Below are 20,540 nucleotides of genomic sequence, written 5' to 3' on the forward strand. Positions count from 1 at the left end.
CGAACTGCCAAGCCATGTCTTCCCTGGACCGGAAACAAGCTTCCAAGGACCGGTTTTTGGCATTCCAGCCGTCTTCAGCCCGGCTTGCTTGAATCCAGTGGCAAAGTGAGCAAGGGACTCACGTCTGAGCATACCCTGCCACACTTATGGCAGCCAAAAGCACTACGGGGGATTGAATTCCTGGAGCAGTTGACTACTTACAAGCGGACACCCAGAGCAGCATTCTCACCTGCCCACTTGGGTTTTAATCATCTATTCACTGACTGCCACAATGTTGAACTCACACGAGGCAAAAGTGTATGCACTACAAGACCCAGAAAGCTAGTGTATTTGACCACGCCCTGGAGGCAGGCGCTATAATTCACGAGTGCATACTGCACCGGCATTGTTAAGCAGAAGCCATTGAAGAAGGGATAGACTCCCGAAACCGGTCTGGCTGAACATGAACTGAAGGTGGCTGTCTTCCCTGCGTCTCCTGTTTGCAGCTGCTCCAAAAAAAATTGATTCAAATTTTTCAATCCTGTGGCTTCTTCCACCGAGGGCTTAAACTTTACGTTGGTATATTAGCAGCTGGAGCCCAGCCGCGGAAGGAGAGCCTGCCACTTGCTGTGGACCCGTGATTGCGCTCAACGGCGCGATCATTCTACGGGGGATTGAATTCCTGGAGCATTTGACTACTTAAGTTCAAGTTCAAGTTCGGCATTTGTATAGCGCCTCATATACCCAGGGGGTCTCAAGGCGCTTGAGGAGGAGGGGGAGGGGGTAAAATATAATCTATTATATGTCGAATATCCAAGTTTTCAGTTGTTTTCTGAATGAGAGGTGGTTCTGAGTGAGGCGGAGATGGGTGGGGAGAGAGTTCCAGGTTTTGGCCGCTAGGTAGGAGAAGGATCTTCCTCCCATTGTTGATTTGTGGATGTGTGGGATTGCGGCGAGGGCTTGAGTGGATGATCGCAGTAGGCGGGAGGGGTTGTAAAAGGACAGACGCGTGTTGAGGCATTCGGGCCCTAGGTCGTAGAGGGCTTTGTGTGCATGGGTAAGGAGGCGAAATGTTATTCTCTTGTTGACGGGGAGCCAGTGGGGGACTTTCAGGTGTCCGGAGATGTGAGCTCGGCGGGGGAGGTCTAGTATGAGTCTGGCTGAGGCGTTTTGAATGCGTTGGAGTTTCTTTTGTAGTTTGGTCATTGTTCCGGCGTAGAGGGTGTTTCCGTAGTCCAGTCGGCTGGTAACCAGTGCGTGGGTGACCGTTTTTCTTGTTTCGGGGGGGATCCAATGGAAGATTTTTTTGAGCATGCGTAGTATGTTGAAGCATGATGAGGAGACGGCGTTGACTTGTCTGGTCATTGAGAGGGAGGAGTCCAGGATGAAGCCCAGGTTGCGTGCGTGGTCCGTTGGTTCGGGTGCATTTCCCAGGGCCGGTGGCCACCACGTGTCGTCCCAGGCGGAGGGGGATGAGCCTAAGATGAGGACTTCTGTTTTGTCCGAGTTCAGTTTTAGCCGGCTGTCGTCCTTCCATTCGGCTACTTCTTTCATCCCTTCGTGGAGGTTGGTTTTGGCAGTGTTTGGGTCATTGGTGAGGGAGAGGATCAGCTGGGTGTCATCTGCGTAGGAGATGATGTTGAGGTTGTGTTGGTGTGCGATGGAGGCGGGGGGACTCATGTATACGTTGAAGAGGGTGGGGCTGAGCAATGATCCTTGTGGAACGCCGCAGATGACTTCGGTGGCCTCTGATCTAAAAGGGGGGAGGCGGACTCTTTGGGTTCTTCCGGCGAGGAATGAGATGATCCAGTCCAGTGCTTTTACTTGTATTCCGACGTTGCTTAGGCGTTGAATAAGAGTGTTATGGCAGACAGTGTCGAAGGCTGCGGAGAGGTCGAGTAGGATGAGGGCGACAGATTCTCCGTTGTCCAGTAGTGTTCGAATGTCGTCTGTTACTGCGATGAGGGCGGTCTCGGTGCTGTGTTTGGCTCGGAAGCCGGATTGTGAGGGGTAGAGGGATTTGTTGGATTCGAGGAAGGCGGCGAGCTGACTGTTGACGGCTTTCTCGATGACTTTGGCAGGGAAAGGGAGGAGCGAGATGGGGCGGTAGTTCTTGAGTTCAGTGGGGTCAGCTGTGGGTTTCTTCAGGAGGGCGCTGAGTTCGGCGTGTTTCCAGCTTTCCGGGAAGGTAGCGGAGTTGAGGGAGCAGTTGATGACATCTCGGAGATGGGGTGCGATAATGGAGTCTGCTTTGTTGAAAATGTGGTGGGGGCGTGGGTCAGTTGGTGATCCTGAGTGGATGGAGTTCATCAGGCGGATGGTCTCTTCAGTGGAGATTGGGTCCCAGGCGCAAAGGTTGTTAGAGGGGTGTTTAAGTTCGGAGGTGGGTGGGGTGGACTGGGTTCCGGCTTCGTTTGCGAAGCTGTTATGTATGTCTGATATTTTGTTGTGGAAGAATGAGGCTAAGGAGTCAGCGAGGTCTTGTGAAGGGGTGATGCCGTTCGTGCCGGCGGTAGGGTTGGTGAATTCTTTGACGATGTTGAATAGTTCCTTGCTGTTTTGGGCGTTGTTGTCGAGTCGGTCTTTGAGTGCAGATTTCTTGGTGGATCGAATCAGTTGGTGGTGTTTGCTGATAGCGTTCTTGAAGGCTGCCTGGTTGTCGGTGGTTCGGTCTTTTCTCCAGGCTTTCTCGAGGGAGAGGCAGAACTTCTTGGATTTTTTGAGGTCTTCATTAAACCAAGGGGCTTTTTTGTTAATTTGTTTGGATTGTTGTTTTTTCAAGGGTGCTAATTCGTCAGCGCTGTGGGTGATCCATTGGGTGAGGCTGGTTGCTGCAAGGTTTGGGTCAGATGATTTAGCAGGGGGGTTTTGGTGTAGTGATGTAAAGAGTTGGTCGGTGGTAATTTTGTTCCAGTTTCTGCGTGGAATCGGTTGTGGGAGGTTGTGGGTCGTAGTCTTTTTGTAGCTGAAGTGAACGCAGCAGTGGTCTGTCCACTGGAGAGCTGTGGTGTGGTCGAAGGAGATATGCTTGCTGGAGGTGAAGATTGGATCGAGCGTGTGCCCTGCATAGTGGGTGGGGGTGTTGACAAGTTGTTTGAGTTCGAGGTTGGCGAGGTTGTCCAGCAGGGTGGTGGTGTTACTGTCATTAGTCTTCTCTAGGTGAAAGTTGATGTCTCCTAGTAGAATGTAGTCCTCGGAGGGGAGGGCGTGAGGGGTGATGAAATCAGTGATGTCTTCGCAGAATTGTGCTCGGGATCCTGGTGGTCGGTAGATGAGGGTGCCTCTGAGAGTGGTCTTGGGGTCGGTGTGGATCTGGAAGTGAAGGTGTTCGGCAGCAGCGAAGTTATCGTCGGTGCTGGTAGAAATACGGATGATGTTCTTATGGACGATGGCGGTGCCTCCTCCTGTTTGCTTGGCGCGGTCTTTACGGGTGATCTTGTATCCGTCCGGGATGGCAATGGTGATGTCGGGAGCAGAGGAGTTGTTCATCCAGGTTTCTGTGAGAAAGGCGATGTCCGGCGCTGTGGTGTCGAGTAGGTTCCATAGTTCGATGGCGTGACAGTGGACCGAGCGGGTGTTGAGCAGTATGCACTTCAGATGGTTGGGGTTGGGGCTCTGTTTGTGTTCTGGGGGTAAGATGGGTTTCTTGATGGAGTCGAACTTGCAGGAGTGGCAGGTGAATGGACCATGGGTGTCCAGGGGCGGCTTGGTGGCAGTCTGGTGGGCGGCCGGGATTAAGGGCATAGAGGGCTGCGGCGTCGTATGTGATGCGGGAGGAGATGGGTTTGCGGGGGCCAGGGGGTCTGGCGCTGGGCGCGTTCCAGGCGCGGAAGGGCGTAGACGGGCATACCTTTGGATGATGGAGGGGGCGGAGCGAGGGTCGCTCAGCTGGGAGGCGGTAGCGGGGGGGAGGGACTGGCTCAACAACAAATTGGCAGCAGCACAACCAAAATCTTAACACGACGAGATTGAGACACAATCTCAGTATAGCGCTATGATATCAAGCAGGCACAATCGCAGTATAGCGCTATGATATCAGGCAGCAATGTGGCACAGATCAAGCAGCAGGCAAAGCGATCTAAGCACAATCAAAATTAAGCCAAAGTGCAGTGAGCAGTATAGCGCTATGAAGTTAAGCAGCAGACAGCAGTGTAGGCTATGATGTATCAGGCAGCAGGCAGCAGTAAAGCGCTATGATACCAAGCAGCAGATAGCAGTAACCAGTAAGTCTGGGAGGTCAGGGAGCGTGGGGAGCGTCCACTTCTGAGGAGGTCAGGGTGGTCACAAGCGGACACCCAGAGGAGCATGCTCACCTGCCCACTTAGGTTTTAATCATCTATTCACTGACTGCCACAATGTTGAACTCACACGAGTGTAACGACCGGATTTTCGGACCAGATAGAATCAGCTCACCAAGACACCACCAACCCAGCCGAAACGCAACCACCTCCCTCCTTAGGACCTATTTACAACAGGTATCTCTGTTCCTACCTAAGGATGGGGAATTAGCAATATACAAGCTCATATCATCAGAAACACCACTAAATCTATAGGGATTACTAGGAATGCTCACTGATTACTAAGGACGTCCATGCCCTACACCACACTCATACCTTATAGTCTCGCGGCAACTCAGACCCAGACTATGCTACCTTCCTACTCATAGTGAAGGGGGAAGTTCTAATGACTTACCATTACACACTGACCACAATCAGTGCTCTCACTAGCCACAATCCTGTGGGTATACACACTGTGTTCTCACTATTTCACACATACACAATCCACAATCCTGTGGGTATACACATTGACCACAATCAATGCTCTCACTAACGCCACTTTCCCTAGCGGCGATCTCATTACACACTGACCACACTCAGTGCTCACTCAAGCCACAATCCTGTGGGTATACACATTGACCACAATCAATGCTCTCACTAACGCCACTTTCCCTAGCGGCGATCTCATTACACACTGACACTCAGTGCTCTCACTAATGCCACTCTCTCTCTCTAGTGGCAATCTCTGTCCTATGAATACCTTCAGCTCTCTCTCTCTCTCTGTTGGGAAGTTTCTCTCATACATCTAATACCTACTGGGGATGTAATTGTTATATGTTATGTGGTACACAAGAATGGCCAAATTACACTGTGCAAAAGGTATTATCAAATACAAGCTCTCCTCACCCCCTCATTGTTTAGTTACCATTTACCTGTACGGGAGTCGCATCCGTTCACATAACATCTGACTAGAAGAAAGGTTAACCTTATTATAAGAACAACATCTGCACAGCTGTTCATTAAGAACTGGGTTCCTTTATTCACTAATAACATCAATAATATAACACTACAATATCACACATAGCCTGAAAAGTAAGAGGGGAATAGACACATACACAGATCTGCGGGGTCTCTTTATTATAATGGAAAGCTTTATAACTATAACACATCCACATGTAACTGACAGGGACTGTAAATAGCTAAAAAGGGAATGGATTATACTGCACACCGCTGAAAGAAAAAGGATTAGTACTACAGTAGGGAATCTAGCCTAGGAAATAAAAGACAAGATTAATGTTTAAGTGTAAAGCAAACTAGTTTAGAATACCTCACCCTATTAGAAAGGAATGTTTCTCTCTCTCTCTGGTGGAATCAGGGCTCTCTCTCTCCCTCCGTCACCACAGCTTCACTCCACTGGCTCAACTGCTCCAGCTGGCAGCTTCAACTCCTCCATCTGACTGGTAACTGCTTTAATGCATCCTGATAAACTGGCAGCTCCAGCTGACAGTTCCAACTTCATTCCAAGATTCATCTGACTGCTCTCTCTCCAGCTCCAGCAATCATCTGCGTTCTCTCTCCATTCCAGAAAACCAACTGAACTGAACAGTTCCAAAGACCAACTGACTTCTCTCTCTCCAAGAACCAACTGACTGCTCCGCCTCTTCTGCACTTCACTAATATGGAATGCTCTCTCCTCATGGAAAGTTCCAGTCATCAGCCTCCTCTCACTGAATCCATGCACCAGGCTCCCTGCTCCAGACGCCCCCCACAATGATCAACTGCTTGTTTCGTCTAGAGACCTGAGCCCAGGGACATTTCCTGATAAGATTCAGCTCCGGCCGGTTCTCTCCAGTTTGCAAAGAGCGAACAACACCTCCTAACTAAAACATCACCTTTACCCTGCAAGCATCTCAGTCTGCAGGGACAGAAAGCAAAATGGAGTCTCTCTAGTTCTGGGCCTTGTAGGCCCGAAAAGGATGAAATAGACACTTAGCTCTGTCAGAGTACATACACAAACCATAATATAAAGTCAGGACTACAGGATCCACCCTCTACTATAGGTAGGATGATGAAAGGACACATAATTATGTCAAAGCCAATAGGCAATAGATGGATTAGAGTCAAGAATAAGGGATCTATCATCATATAAAGCAGCTATCCTCTAGTTTATGCTTCTAGGTCTGGAAAAAGGCCTGAAAAGGACCAAAACAAGCTAAGAATAGAGATGCAGGATGGTAGCAAGCTTAAAGTCACCATCACTCAGAAAATAGAGCCAAAAACACGGCCCCTACAACGAGGCAAAAGTGTATGCACTACAAGACTCAGAAAGCTAGTGTATTTGACCACGCCCTGGAGGCAGGCGCTATAATTCCCAAGTGCATACTGCACCAGCATTGTTGAGCAGAAGCCATTGAAGAACGGATAGACTCCCGAAACAGGTCTGGCTGAACATGAACTGAAGGTGGCCGTCTTCCCTGCGTCTCCTGTTTGCAGCTGCTCCCAAAAAAATGGATTCAAATTTTTAAATCCTGTGGCTTCTTCCACCGAGGGCTTAAACTTTACATTGGTATATTAGCGGCTGGAGCGCAGCCGCGGAAGGAAAGCCTGCCACTTGCTGTGGACCCGTGATTGCGCTCAACGGCGCGATCATTCTATGGGGGATTGAATTCCTGGAGCAGTTGACTACTTACAAGCGGACACCCAGAGCAGAATTCTCACCTGCCCACTTGGGTTTCAATCATCTATTCACTGACTGCCAAAATGTTGAACTCACACGAGGCAAAAGTGTATGCACTACAAGACCCAGAAAGCTAGTGTATTTGACCACGCCCTGGAGGCAGGCGCTATAATTCACGAGTGCATACTGCACCAGCATTGTTGAGCAGAAGCCATTGAAGAAGGGATAGACTCCCGAAACCGGTCTGGCTGAACATGAACTGAAGGTGGCTGTCTTCCCTGCGTCTCCTGTTTGCAGCTGCTCCCAAAAAAATGGATTCAAATTTTTCAATCCTGTGGCTTCTTCCACCGAGGGCTTAAACTTTACATTGGTGTATATGTATATATATATTATTTTTTTGCTAATTGAAGGATAATAGATGTATATTTAAATATATTTTTGTACTACATATTTTATCAATGCATATATTTATTTATTTATATCCATTGGGAAATATATGGTGAAAACGGTAACCAAAACATGCATTTCAATTAAGTTAATGAAATTGGTATCATATGTGCATCGCGCTATTTTACATTTTACATTATATTGCATTTATGCTGTAATGTTGTGCAAACTCAGTACAATCTATTGAATAAGGTCATTCAAACTACAAGTCCCAGCATGCATACCTGTTAAGTATTTACTTCATTTCAATATATCACATGGAGGGGGTGAAAGCATCACATTTTGATAAAAAACTGTATAAAAACTAAAAGTGGACTACGTGTTTGTAAATTGAGAAAGAATACAAAGGTATTCGAAACGCGTCTGACAATTTGAATAATAAAAGACCTGCATTTTCCATGATATTTGGAGTCTGTTGTTCATCCTTTGGTGGTGTTCCGGCTGGGCGCTGCAGAGAGGATTGAAGGTATCGAGATATATATATATATATATATATCCATATCCATATCCTTTCTGGTTATTTACGGAGCAGAACGTCAGTGCGGATCGAACGCCACCACCTACCATCATACAGGAGTATGGCTTTTAAACCTCCAGATCAAGTTTGACACCAGGGGAATATTCACAAGCTGAGGAATATATGGTTAATATTGATCAGGAAATTCCCAGCAAGTAAAAGGACTGCATACCTATTACAAAATATTTCGCTTTTTATTCATGTCTCTGATTCACCCCCTCAACATCCACTTTCCAATGTGCATACCTCCTCCAGGGCGGTCCACACCTCACAGATCTATACTTTCATTTATTTTTTCTTTTCACAATTCAATCACTCGATACAAGAAGTAATTTCCAAGGCTGACTGCTGATTCTTTTCTCCTTCAAGAGTTTGGAATAGAAGATGTCTGGTATATTACTCAGAATAAAGTACTGTGGATAGAAGATACATTAAAGATTCAACAGCCTGCAAACAGTTTCCTGAAGATGAGCACTCCTAGAGATTGCAAATGAGGATCCCTGGAGACAAGAGAATCCCAGCTACTATGGTAAGAGAACTCTGGAGAAAAGAGGTGGCCTCAGAACAGGAAAGGAGTCTTGAAAAAGGGAAATTTGAGACATGTGTAATAACTTTATTTAGGTGAGACTATTAAGGGGCACAAGCTTTCTTGTTGCAAAAGACTTATTGTTAGCTTACCAAGACGTTTCAATGGGCTTTTATCCCACCCATTGGGTGACTGTCACTCATTTGCTTGCTTTTCATTTTATGGCTTGCCTTATCAATCTTGAGTTTGTTCATTCCGTGGAGCATAATCTCTTTCCTGGTTTTCTACAGCTTACTTTTAGGTAACTGCTGGTTTCTTCTTGCTGAAACATGCCATGCGTTTCCCTCATGTGCTGCTTGCCACTCTATGTTGCTCTCGCTAGTCTGTCTGCTATTATAACCCTGCACTGCTCTCGCTCGTATCTTTGTGCTTAAGAACTCCATGAGTGCATGTGTTTATCCAGCTGTCTCCCGTGTGCACTTCTCTACCCTCTTCAGTTTAGTGTGCTCTCTCAGGTAGGGTTGTATGTTTGAACGAGTTCCTCAACCACGACTTCCCAAACAATGAGGTCTTAACCACTACCCCGTCTAAACCACGATTTCTTTTTCCACGCATTCATTTACCACGATTTTTCCTGGTAAAGGAATGCGTGTTAAAAAGTTCTTTTCAACTAGTACCTCGATCCCCCTACCCCTTCAATGCCAATTCCTCACACTCTAAAAATAAACATAATCACCCACACACATGCCATGCTTGCACGTACTGTAATCGTGATGCTACATTGCCTTTGTGTGCCAGTGTATCGCCCGGTCACTAGGTCGACCTACCACAGCATCACCTCCCCTACTTCCTGGTGTCTAAGTACTTATCCGGAGCTTCAACGGTTTGGAGCGTTATTGTTTATGTTATGATGGTAATGTTCGATCAATCTGAATGCAAGCCTGCCATCTAGTGTTCATTTTCTTTTTCATGCATCTTGATCACAAAATGAGCGCCTATATGAATTCCTTTGAGCCCAATGGGCGTTGTGCGCCTGTTGTCACTTTTACAATGCATGTGTATCGGAGATTGAGTACATAAGATGGTTTACTTTTGAAGATAGAACATAGGGGTTGTTGAGGGAACGACTCACCTAGATGTAAACGAAACGGAGGTAAGTATTCATAGCACCTCATGAGAGTTGCTGCTTGAGAAGGTTCCCTCCCGCCTGGGGTTTAGCTGCTGTCGCCTTGCTTGTGTAATAATAGGTGATAATTGGTGCATTGACCTATGGACCCAAATGTGGTGGTTTTATTAGTTGCATGTCAGCCTGGAGGTAGGATTTAGGCCAGAAGGGCAGAATTACATTTTTGAAGAATGCAGGAGGCACATTTCAGACCTACAAAAACACTAGACTGAATCAGCCTTAACCACCCAAATGCGTGGTTAAAGCGGAGTCGTCGTTCAGGCAAGTCGTTGTTAGGCTTGCGTGACTCCGGAACTCGTTGTTCTGGAGTCGTCGTTCAGGATGTTTCCCCTCTGGTAGATGTGCTCTCTTCATATACTCCATATACTAAGTGTTGCTCTCTCACGATATGCTTCTGTGGTGTTCTCTTCCTGGTACTCCATTACACCCCAACCTCCACAGTCCTTTTTGTTCCATTTGTTCGATTACAGGCCCATTGCCAGCTTGCCTTTTTTAGCCAAGGTGGCCGAGAAAGTAATGAATGATCAACTCTCAGAATACATTGAACAAAATGCTTTGCTTGATGACTCAGTTTGGCTTTCGGAAAATGCATGGCACCGAGACCGCGCTTATCAAAGCCGCGGATGACATCAGAACTATCAGAGACCAGGGAGGTACGGCGGTACTGGTTCTGCTGGATCTGTCTGCAGCCTTCGACACGGTCAATCACTCCATCTTGATTGACCGTGTCGGAGAGTTGGGCATCCACTCTAGGGCTGGATCCTTGCTTGCCTCCTTTCTGTCTGGCAGAACCCAGGCCGTAACACTGGGACCATTTAAATCGGCCGATCTGGCTTTACCCTGTGGGGTTCCTCAAGGCTCATCCCTAAGTCCAACACTTTTTAACATCTAAGTGTCGGACTTAGCTAGGGTTATCAAGACCTACCAGATGAGCCTTACCACATATGCCGATGATACCCAGTTGGTGCTAGACTTCAATAATGATGGAGAAAGGGTGGCGGTTCGGTTTCAAGAAGGCATGCTGGCAATTAAGGAGTGGATGGCCTGTAATTGTTTAAGGCTTAACCCCGAGAAGACTGAGGTGATTATTTTCGGTAAATTGTCACCTATGTGGTCATCAATCTGGTGGCCCCCATTGCTCGGAGCTTTACCGACTCCAGTTCAGAAGGTCAGGAATCTGGGTGTCATCTTTGATGAGAAATTTAATTTTGTTAATCATGCCAATCAAACAGCGTCCTCAGCATTTTACAAACTTAAACTTCTAAGAAAAATAATTCCATTTCTTCCAGAAAGTGCTGGGAAAACTGTGGTGAGTTCACTGGTACTGTCATCTCTTGATTACTGTAACGGTTTATTTGCAAATGCTCAAGCTCGGGTGGTCACCAAGCTACAACTGGTCCAGAATGCGGCAGCAAGATTGCTATCTGGGACCCCCAAATTCAAACCGATTAAGCAAGTAATCAGGAATTATCACTGGTTGACGGTCAAAATCCGGATTAGATTCAAAACTCTGTGTCTTACCTTTAAAGCCCTCCATCAGCTAGGGCCGGAGTTTCTTAAACAGAAGCTCATTCTCTATCGCCCTACCCGACAATTAAGATCCATACATTTACACCAACTAGTGGTGCCAGGAACCAAGACTGTCACCTGGGGAGATAGATGTTTCACCAACACCCCAGCCAGACTTTGGAACGCTCTTCCATTGGTGATTAGATCTACTCCCACACTGTTTCAATTCAGGAAATTGTTGAAGACCTGGCTGTTTGACCAGTAGTTCTTCTCCTCACCTCATCACCTTTTAAAATTTGATACTGTTCTCCTTGAGGCATTAGTTGAGTCATAGCGCCAAGACGCCTACGGGCATACGCTGAGCTTTACAAATCTTAAAAATAAATAAATAAATAAATAAATGAATAAATTTGCATTGCACCCTTTTTAAACAAAACAAAACATCTTCATTTTCTTTATTTACCAACCCAAGTGCCATCCCCCACCTTGTATCGTTCAGTAAAATATCAAAGCAAATGGCATCCGAATCAGTCTGCTAGCGCCCGCATGAAAACATGTTAGACCTAGCATCTTTTGGCACGTTTCCCCTGGCTTTCTGACCTTCCGTTTTTTACTGTTTTTGCTGGTTTAGTGTCTCTGCGCACTTTCTCACTGCTGTTCAGTGAAAGTGCAAGTGCTCCTATCGTAAATTGTGTTATGGATTGGGGTTTCCATGATTGCTATATTTGATTTACTAGTAAGTCCCTAGTAATGTGCACTGAGGGTGCTAGGGGTTGTAAATCAAATGCTGCTAATGGGCCTGCAGCACTGGTTGTGCCGCCCACACAAGCAGCCTTGTAAAGGGTTCTCAGACCTGCCACTGAAGTGTTTGCGTGCAGTTTGTAACTGCCATGTCGACCTGGCAAGTGCACCCATTTGTCAGGTCCTAATATTCCATTTTCTTATCTATAATTCACCCCTAGGGTAGGCCCAAGGTACCCCTGTGGGCAGGGTGCTGTGTAAGATAAAGGCAGGACATATAATGTTGTGTGAGACATGTTCTGGTAGTGAAATACAGTGTATTTCGTTTTTCACTATGGAAAGGCTATATGCCCCTTAGGATAGAAGGGAAGTTTGCTTGTAACATCTTATAAGTATAATTTACCATTGGGAAAAGATAGGGAACTAGAGTTTAGTATGCCTGGACTCAGGATGTAAAAATGCATCTTTTAGTAAAGATGATTTTTATGTTCTGTGTTTGAGAATATTGCTTTTAGAAAGTAGGTATTCTCTTGCTTAGCCATCCTGTGTGCCTCTGCTGTTTGTGGATTGACTGTCTGTCTTTAGAGTATCAGGGGATAGGTATGTGCATCCTCTTCAGACAGCCAAAGGGGGGGGGGGGGGGGGGGTGAGGTGTGTCCTGCCATTACTAGATGAGTCAGGGCTGGGCTGAAGAGACCTGGGCTGCATTTAGAGTAGTGGGAGGAGATTTCCGGCCCCTGAATGGGTCTGGTCTGCCTTGGCAGTTTCCACCTTATGCCAGGAAGCTGGGCCAGAGAGGACAGAATTGGTTTTTGCTGAGCACAGACACTCTGTCACAAGAATAGAATTTTGAGGATAAATATTGGGGCCCGGACCCCAGAACTTTAGGTTCGCTGGAATCAAGGAACCTGCCAAGAAGAAGAGCTGCCAGGAGGAGTACCGCCCCTTTGTGGTGTTGTCGCTTTGGTCGGTCGGCCTGCAGTTGCTGCTTCAGCCTTGGGCAGCGAAAGGACAGGACTGGACTGAATTTTCACTAACTTATTTCGGAGTATCTCCAAGGGCTTGTAACCGAGATGGTCTCCTGTTCACGAAGACTCAGACAGCAAAGACTTCACTCACCTCTGGGCACAGTCTCTGGAACCGTGGGTTTGAGTTGCTGCAGTGGAGGAAAAACAACAGACTCCCTTACCAACTCCGTTGTGGCTTCGTGTCCTGAAGGCACCGCAGAGGGCACAGCCAAAACTTACACTGCAACCCTGGTCTCACCGACGATGGCAGCCACCACCACCAAGCCGCTGCTTGCACTGTGACATGTGGGCACGGCACTCCGCACCGCCTTGCTGCTCTGGTCTCATGGACGCCGTCGCAGCTCTTCGACCCGCTCTGTCGCCTGCACCGCGATCTGTCAGCACTGCATCAAGAACCGCCACACTTCGCACCACAGCCCTGGTTTCACCGACGTCGCTGGACAACCGTCACCGAACCACTGCCTGCACCACGACCTGAGGGTACCGTACGGCACACTGCTATACATCGCAACTGCGCCGGTTGCCACATTCAGCCACAATGAAAAAGGTACTGTTTACAAGTCTGTGGACCCTACTGCTAACCCACTCTGACACAGTCAGCAGGAACTTTTGGATTCTGTTATTTTCAGTATCGCAGTAGAACTGGACTCATCTACCGAATCCAAGGAACTGCATTTTTAAAGTTATTCTTGCAGAGTGCATATTTTTAAGTACTGTATGTTGGATTTTTGTTGTTTTGGATATATAAAAATATTGGATACTTTTCTTAACTGGTGTGGTGTCCTTTTGTCATGTTTTCACTGTGTTACTGTTTGTTATGTGCAAATGCTTTACACACTGCCTCTAAGATGAGCCTGACTGCTCGTACCAAGCTACCTAGGGGGTGAGCAGGGGCTATTTTAGGAGTGTAACTCCCTTACCCTGACTAAGAAAAAGGGTCCCTACTTGGACAAATGTGCAAGCCATTGCCAGCTAGAGATCCCCATTTCTAACAAAGCATCAATAGAATGATGCAACAGACATGCAACTTTTTAAAATTTTGATGATTATGAACAGCAAAGCAGATAGTTTCCAATCGGAAGACCTATAAACGTTGTCAAAGCTTGCTAATGCAGACAATACTTACAACAATAAATATATCGTTGCAAGTTCCACCTTCACGTCCTGATGAGTCATTTAGGATAGATGCCCGAATACATAATGTGCTGTAATGCCATAATAATGGTGGTGTGTGTGGGACTAAAGCAAAATAACAATGAAGATACAAGTCATGGTCACATAGGAGCTGTAACAAAGAAATGTATTCCAGATGAACACCACAATTTATACAAAGGAAAATCCATGGCATACAGTAAGCACCTCACCAACAATGTTGCAAGCTCCCAAATCACCTTCCACACTTGACATTCTCATCTGACATTTCCATTCCATCCATCTATGCTTTTGTGCACGCATACGAAGAAGTATAGGCAGAATACAACTCATAATATTCAAGCACTGAGTTTAGTTTCAGAAATTTATCTCCAAAAATGTACGGGGGGAAGAAGAATGAGCTGAAAGAAGAGTACAGACATTAAAAAAGACTACATCTCCAGATCAACGTGTGATAGTACTACCTTCATTAATCTGCGGTCCACAATTTTTTTTGTTTTCCTTTCATACAAAATACATCTTGGCTCTAAAATGTCACTGCTTCTGCTGGGAATGATTTTTGATTGTATTTTTTCATTAGAAACATTCACTTCTCTGACATCGACATCATAAACCGATGACTACCTAAACAGCGTAACCCAGCACTGCTCTGTCAATCACCTCCACTTCTGAAAATCTTTTTTAAATCTGCCAAAAAACAAAGTTTAAAAAGAAAACAAACAGCATACATCCAATCATTTTTTTTTAAAACAAAAATGAATCCACACGCATGGCATATAATTTTTTAACAAGATTTACATCAACAACAATGTTTTAAAGTAAAAGTAAGAGGCATGTTTTATTGTATAAATTGTGTTACAACGTATATACTGAAGTATTGGAAGTAGACTTTGGATGTATAAGACATCTTTGAAGTAATTTGTTTAAATATCAAATGTTGATATTTTTATCGACTTACTTTGGAATACTTCAGTTGATATGCATTCAAATGTTTAAAAAGCAGCACCACCCTGTAGACGGGTCCTCCCAGTTCATGAATGAGGTAATCAAACCATTATTTGGTGCTAGCGAATCAAGGGGGGTACATTAAGCCACTTCAAACAGGTTAACCACAGAACAGCATAACATTATATGCCAGGGGGTATTATGGTTGTCAAAGGTCCTCTACCAGAGTTATAAGACTCAGCCACAAAAGTGGTCCAATACCATAAAAGATGGCCTTAAAAAACCAAGGTAGCCCAAGGCAAGGTTTCTAACGTTATTCAAACACTGCACCCACTAAGTGTAGGATGTTCCAAGTCACACTGAGGAAAACAGAGATAAGCATTGGAATGTCTGAGCAGAAGGTATATACTAGTCACTATTGGCACTATAACAACACCACTGTCTATAAAGGAGTGTTTGGCATTCCAATGTCATAATTGACATCAATGCTTCCATATCCCACTGTGCGGGCAAATTTGTGCGTTTCCAATTAAGGTTAAAATCCTTTATTCTCATCCTTAGAATAATTTCCAATTGCTCCCAATTTACTGTAGCAACAAGTTTGAAAATTCATCACAAAATCAAACCACCTCCCCACCCATAAAACATGTTTGGGGCAGAAAACAGCCCTTCTTCTGGGCTTCAGGATAGAATAGTGACAAACCAAGCCAGCCTCCTCATGAGAATTAATTACACTTTTAACACAAATAGTCGCTAATGATAATAACTTAATGATTTAATAGTCAAGATCATAACCATTGCGTTGAAAGTAAAGCAGCCATGAGGCTGGCTCTCATTGAACATTCCACCCTTGAATTAGATCATCATTTGCAAGATAAATCAATGTAGGTGCTGCTCCATGTTCATTAAAAATGTCCAGCTATGATTTAGTAGACAGTCATGGTATTATTTTGCAGTGTCATCTTTTGAATTTATCATTAAAACATGCTTAGCATCACTCTTATCTATCCCATATATTCCAGTTAAGGCATCCTAGTACATATGTAAAAACCAGTCTGGTGTTGACCAATATTTATATTTCCGAAGCATTAATGATATACATTCAAAAAGAAAGAAAAGCATGGTCACAAGAAACTCAAAACCTGTAGTCATCTCTGTAACGGTCTCTCAAATACTGAAATAAAATATTTTGCCAGAGGCAACACAAGCGAAGCCTGTTCCTGAAATGAGCTTAGATTGCTGAAAAGGAAAAATCATTTGGACTACTGTTTGACAATAGTGCGCTGTAGATCGACTATATACGATGTAGCTTCAGTACACACAAGCAATCTGGAGAACGACAGAAAATGTGATGAGTGCACAATAAACAAAGTCCCAGACCTCTTTTTACAACATTTTAAAAGATTTACGACCTGTGTTTGTTTGAGGCGACAAATCTCTCAAGGTGTATACATAGACACTGCTTTACACATATATACATGTGCTGCAGACTATTTCACGGGGGTCTGAGTGTTACATGAGTTCAGGAAATTTTAACTATGGTTTAGTAGTTGGTGTGCATTTTAATTTTTTTAAAAGCACTATCTACATACTGATTTATGTATGGCCCTTCTTCACGTTTACCAGAAAGCAGTCTTTGTAATGGCTTCCCAATCAGTAGAATACAAAGCCAAAAGAAACGATGTGTTGAGTGACTGTCTTCCTTTAAAGCTGTAAGCTTTAAAGCAACATTAGAAGAGGGATGGTGTAATTTCAGTTTATAAAAATATGCAGCTCGTAAAACGGCAAACTGTCCAAGCTGCTCAAGGCATAGTTTTCAGGCATAGAGCATCAGAAGTCCATCTCATTGTGCCAACTTAACTACTTTGCTCAGCCTTTTTGGCTTTCTTTGGACTCGTCGCTTCTTCTGCGGATGTCTTTTCGCCACGTCTTTTCTTAAGGCCTTTTACTTTTCTTGTCTGCAATTTATCCAGGTCCTGTTTCTGCATATGGATTCGACCATAGGTTGTTCCGAATGTGTCACGAGATATATTTTTCTTCTTCTTGATCTGCAGCAAGAAAAGGAAAATGTATAAGTTGAATCGAGATATTACTTTGTCTGAAGAGTTGGCATAGGCTACACGCCTCAGTGTTGCACATAAAACATGCAGATGTGTATAGCGGTTTTGTTAAAGAACATTTTGAAGTGCTTGAAACAAGTACCAGCATAGAGAATGGAGGAATGTAATGAAGGAAAAGTATAAATGAAGCATGACTGCTAAAATACGTTACTGCCAACTGCTAGTGACACTGAGGAGCATTCTTTCCACATTTTACCATTTGCCATCAAATTCCCTTTCAGAAATACACAGCACCTTTCAGTAGCATGCCTACAACTTTACATTACTTGACTGGCACTATCCCAGCCAGGAGACTTCCACTAATGAAAATTGTGCAACGTTTACAACTTTCGGACAAATTTATTTTTTCATATTGAGCAATGTTCGCAAGAAACTACATTAATCTAAATTTAAATTAAACTGCTAGCTTGCACCTCCCGCAAGAGACACCAGCAAAATCTTTTAGAACACGCATTGGGTCTGGGCTTAATGTGCTAACACCGGGACTTCAGCACATTACTTCGAGACATACAGAGGGAAGAGCGAACGGGCATAGAGGGCTGTAGAGTAGTACATCATGCAATTCACTTTCAGTGGAGGTTGCAGGATACACAGTGAGAGATGAATACACCACTCGGCTGAACCAAGACGTTAAAGGCTCAAGCAAACAGCGGAAAGGGGTTGATCAAAGATAATCGAAGGGTCAAATGACAAAACCTCTACTCTACTTATACTGTTAGCAATAGGCCACCTTGACAACTGCACTAACAGAACCTAGACCTGAAAAAAGCTGCGCTGAAAACAAATAAGAACATGTACATTTTAAGTGTAAAAACAGAAGTGCGTTATCATGCAATCAAAATTATGTTGATGTTTATATGTATTTGTAAAGCGCAAACTGGTACCCGTGGGTGTCCTGGCGCTGTAGAGAAGACCTGCTGTGGATTGAGCCTATTAAGAAAATGTTACCATGAAAACCGCCATGTTTTTACTGCCTTTCTAAAAGGAAGAAGGGTAGGGAAGCTTCTGATATACAATGTTAAGGAGTTCCATAATTTGGCCGCATTGATCGTGAAACTTCTTCCGCCCCAGTTTGCTTTTTTGACTCGAGGGATGCCATTAAGTTTTTGGTCAGCAGACCGTAAGGCTCTTTAAGGCTTATACCAGATGAGGCGCTGTTGTAGAAAATCTGGCCTGATGCCATGCAGTGCTTTGAAAACAAGGCATAATGACTTGAATTTGGTACGATTGCCAATTGTTATCCAATGGAGTGGTTTTATTTTGGCCGAAATATATTTGTATTTAGGTGTGGCTGTTAGAATTCTAGCCGCCGTATTTTGTAGCATCTGCAGCTTGTTCATTGATCCTTTATGGACCGCAAGGTATAGACTGTTGCAATAGTCTAGTCTACACATTATGAGTGCAGAAACTATGGTTTATAGTGCATCCTTGGGTAACATGGGCATGATTTTTTTGCATGATTTAAGGATGTATGGTGGTAGAGGCAACCTGGTTGATTTGGTCTCTGAAACTCATTTTGTTATCGATCCAGATTCCCATATTCTTAACCTTTTTTATAGGTATAGGTAAAGAGCCCATCTCCTCTGGCCAGCAACTAGGTGTCCAGAAGGTAGGATCATTTCCGAAAAGAACTGCCTCCGTTTTCCCGGAGTTCAGCTTTAAACAGTTCTGCAACTTCCAGTCTCCTACTGCTTTAATACATTCCTTGATCTTAGTTGCTGTTTCATAAAGATTCCCGAGGAGTAGTGTTACCACTATTTGGGTGTCATCAGCGTATGATGTTAGGTCAAACCCAAAACTCCGTATCAGGGGGCTAGCGATGACACATATACATTGAACAGAGTAGGGCTCAATGATGACCCCTGCGGCACACCACAAGGCAGGGAGAAGGAGTTAGCTTCAAAACCATCCAAAGATACTGTTTGTGTTCTATTGTTGAGGAACGACTTAAGACGTTTCCAGGCTTTGTCTTTTATCCCTAGCTTGTCCAACCGGTCCATCAGCAAGGTATGATGGACCGTGTCGAAAGCCGCAGATAGGTCTAGCATGATCAGTACGGCTTTCCCTCCACAGTCTAAAATGGTTCTGATTTCTTCCGTAGATTTCAAAAGAGCTGTTTCTATACTATGCGCCTCTCTGAATCCATGTTGAGTTTGGTCCAGGGCCAGTGAATCCTGTAGAAATGGGTTTAATTGAGAATTCATGTTGCTTACAGTGAGATTTGCGGGAAGCAGTAGCCTATAAATAGGTCTGAAATTATTGGGATCCCCGGCATCCAAATTGGTCTTTTTCAGGAGGGGTAGGATGGAAGCGTGTTCCCATTCCTTGGGGAAGTATCCCTCTTGATAAATGTTGTTGAAAATGTTGGTCAATTGAGTGGCAAAAATTATGGCAGAATGTGTGTGATGGTCTGCAGTTTGTTACAGATGTAACAATTCAGCCCTAGCCAAGAGTCTTTGTGGAAAAAGCAGTAGTTTAAAAAGAGTGAGAAATGACACTGTTCTGCAGATTTTTTAAATATTTATAATTTTCAATAAACAATTGGCGCATTTAGTTAAAAAAACACACTTGGTTACCCGGAAGCCAGTCATGGTTCCTAATGCTATACCGATTGCACGATCCTGGGGCTCATGGTGGTGATATGAAGAGCAAAATTGAGAGGTAGGGCACTGGTTTGTCCTTTAAATAGTTTGAATTTGAATAGTTGATGTTACAGTAAAGAATCGTAAAGATTTAGCATAGGTTGCTTTGGATGACGGAACATAACGTAGACATCTATTGATTACAGAGTGTGAAGCTCAAGATATATTTGACACCATCTTCTCACGATTATTAAATTTGTTTTAAAATGTTTAATCTAGATATAAAAAAAAGAACTTTAAACCAGCTGGATAAGCTTCACTTCACAATTTAGTTATCTGGAGCGTTGGAAAAAGAGGGTTTCATTCCTTGTATATCCAACTGATACCCATGATCATACAGTAAGCCATCTGTCACGGAGTCTAAAGCAAATTTGGGGTGCATTCAAGCACAGGCTATCCCATTAAGGCAATACCAGTTTTGACTGCCCACAAAATATACATAAACAAGCTATGGCAAAGCCAATGGGTCCTGCCTTTGCTATTGGGTGCCAGCCTATTGGGTTTGCCAACGGTTTTTTTTCTGCCCACAGCTGCTGCCATATAAGTGAGCACATGCATATCCGACCATCTTGTAATGGAGGTTTTTTGACACACTTACAAAATAACCATCAAAATAAATGCAGCTATCTTGCATTGGAGTTTCTAACAAACATAAAAACGACATTACAGGATGGCCGCTGTATATGTGCGTGATTGCACTGCAGATATTTTGGAATGGGTTGTTTTTTCCCAATCCATGTCAATCATGGGAGGTTGGGAGAGGAGGAGAGTGGTGTTCCATTTTGCACTGTGGA

General features: G+C 44.4%; 1 protein-coding gene across 1 annotated transcript in view; it reads right to left on the bottom strand.

The window, feature by feature from the left end:
- Nucleotides 1-15,734: 15,734 nt before the first annotated feature.
- Nucleotides 15,735-20,540, bottom strand: part of RPF2 (ribosome production factor 2 homolog) — a 76,055-nt gene continuing 71,249 nt past the window's right edge. The window contains exon 10 of the mRNA XM_086927377.1: nt 15,735-17,032. Coding sequence (XP_086783503.1) covers nt 16,841-17,032 — 192 coding nt within the window. The 3' untranslated portion in view covers nt 15,735-16,840. The remainder of the gene's footprint in view (nt 17,033-20,540) is intronic.

This window comes from Lissotriton vulgaris, chromosome 6 (genome assembly GCF_964263255.1).
Source record: "Lissotriton vulgaris chromosome 6, aLisVul1.2, whole genome shotgun sequence".
NCBI lineage: Eukaryota > Metazoa > Chordata > Amphibia > Caudata > Salamandridae > Lissotriton > Lissotriton vulgaris.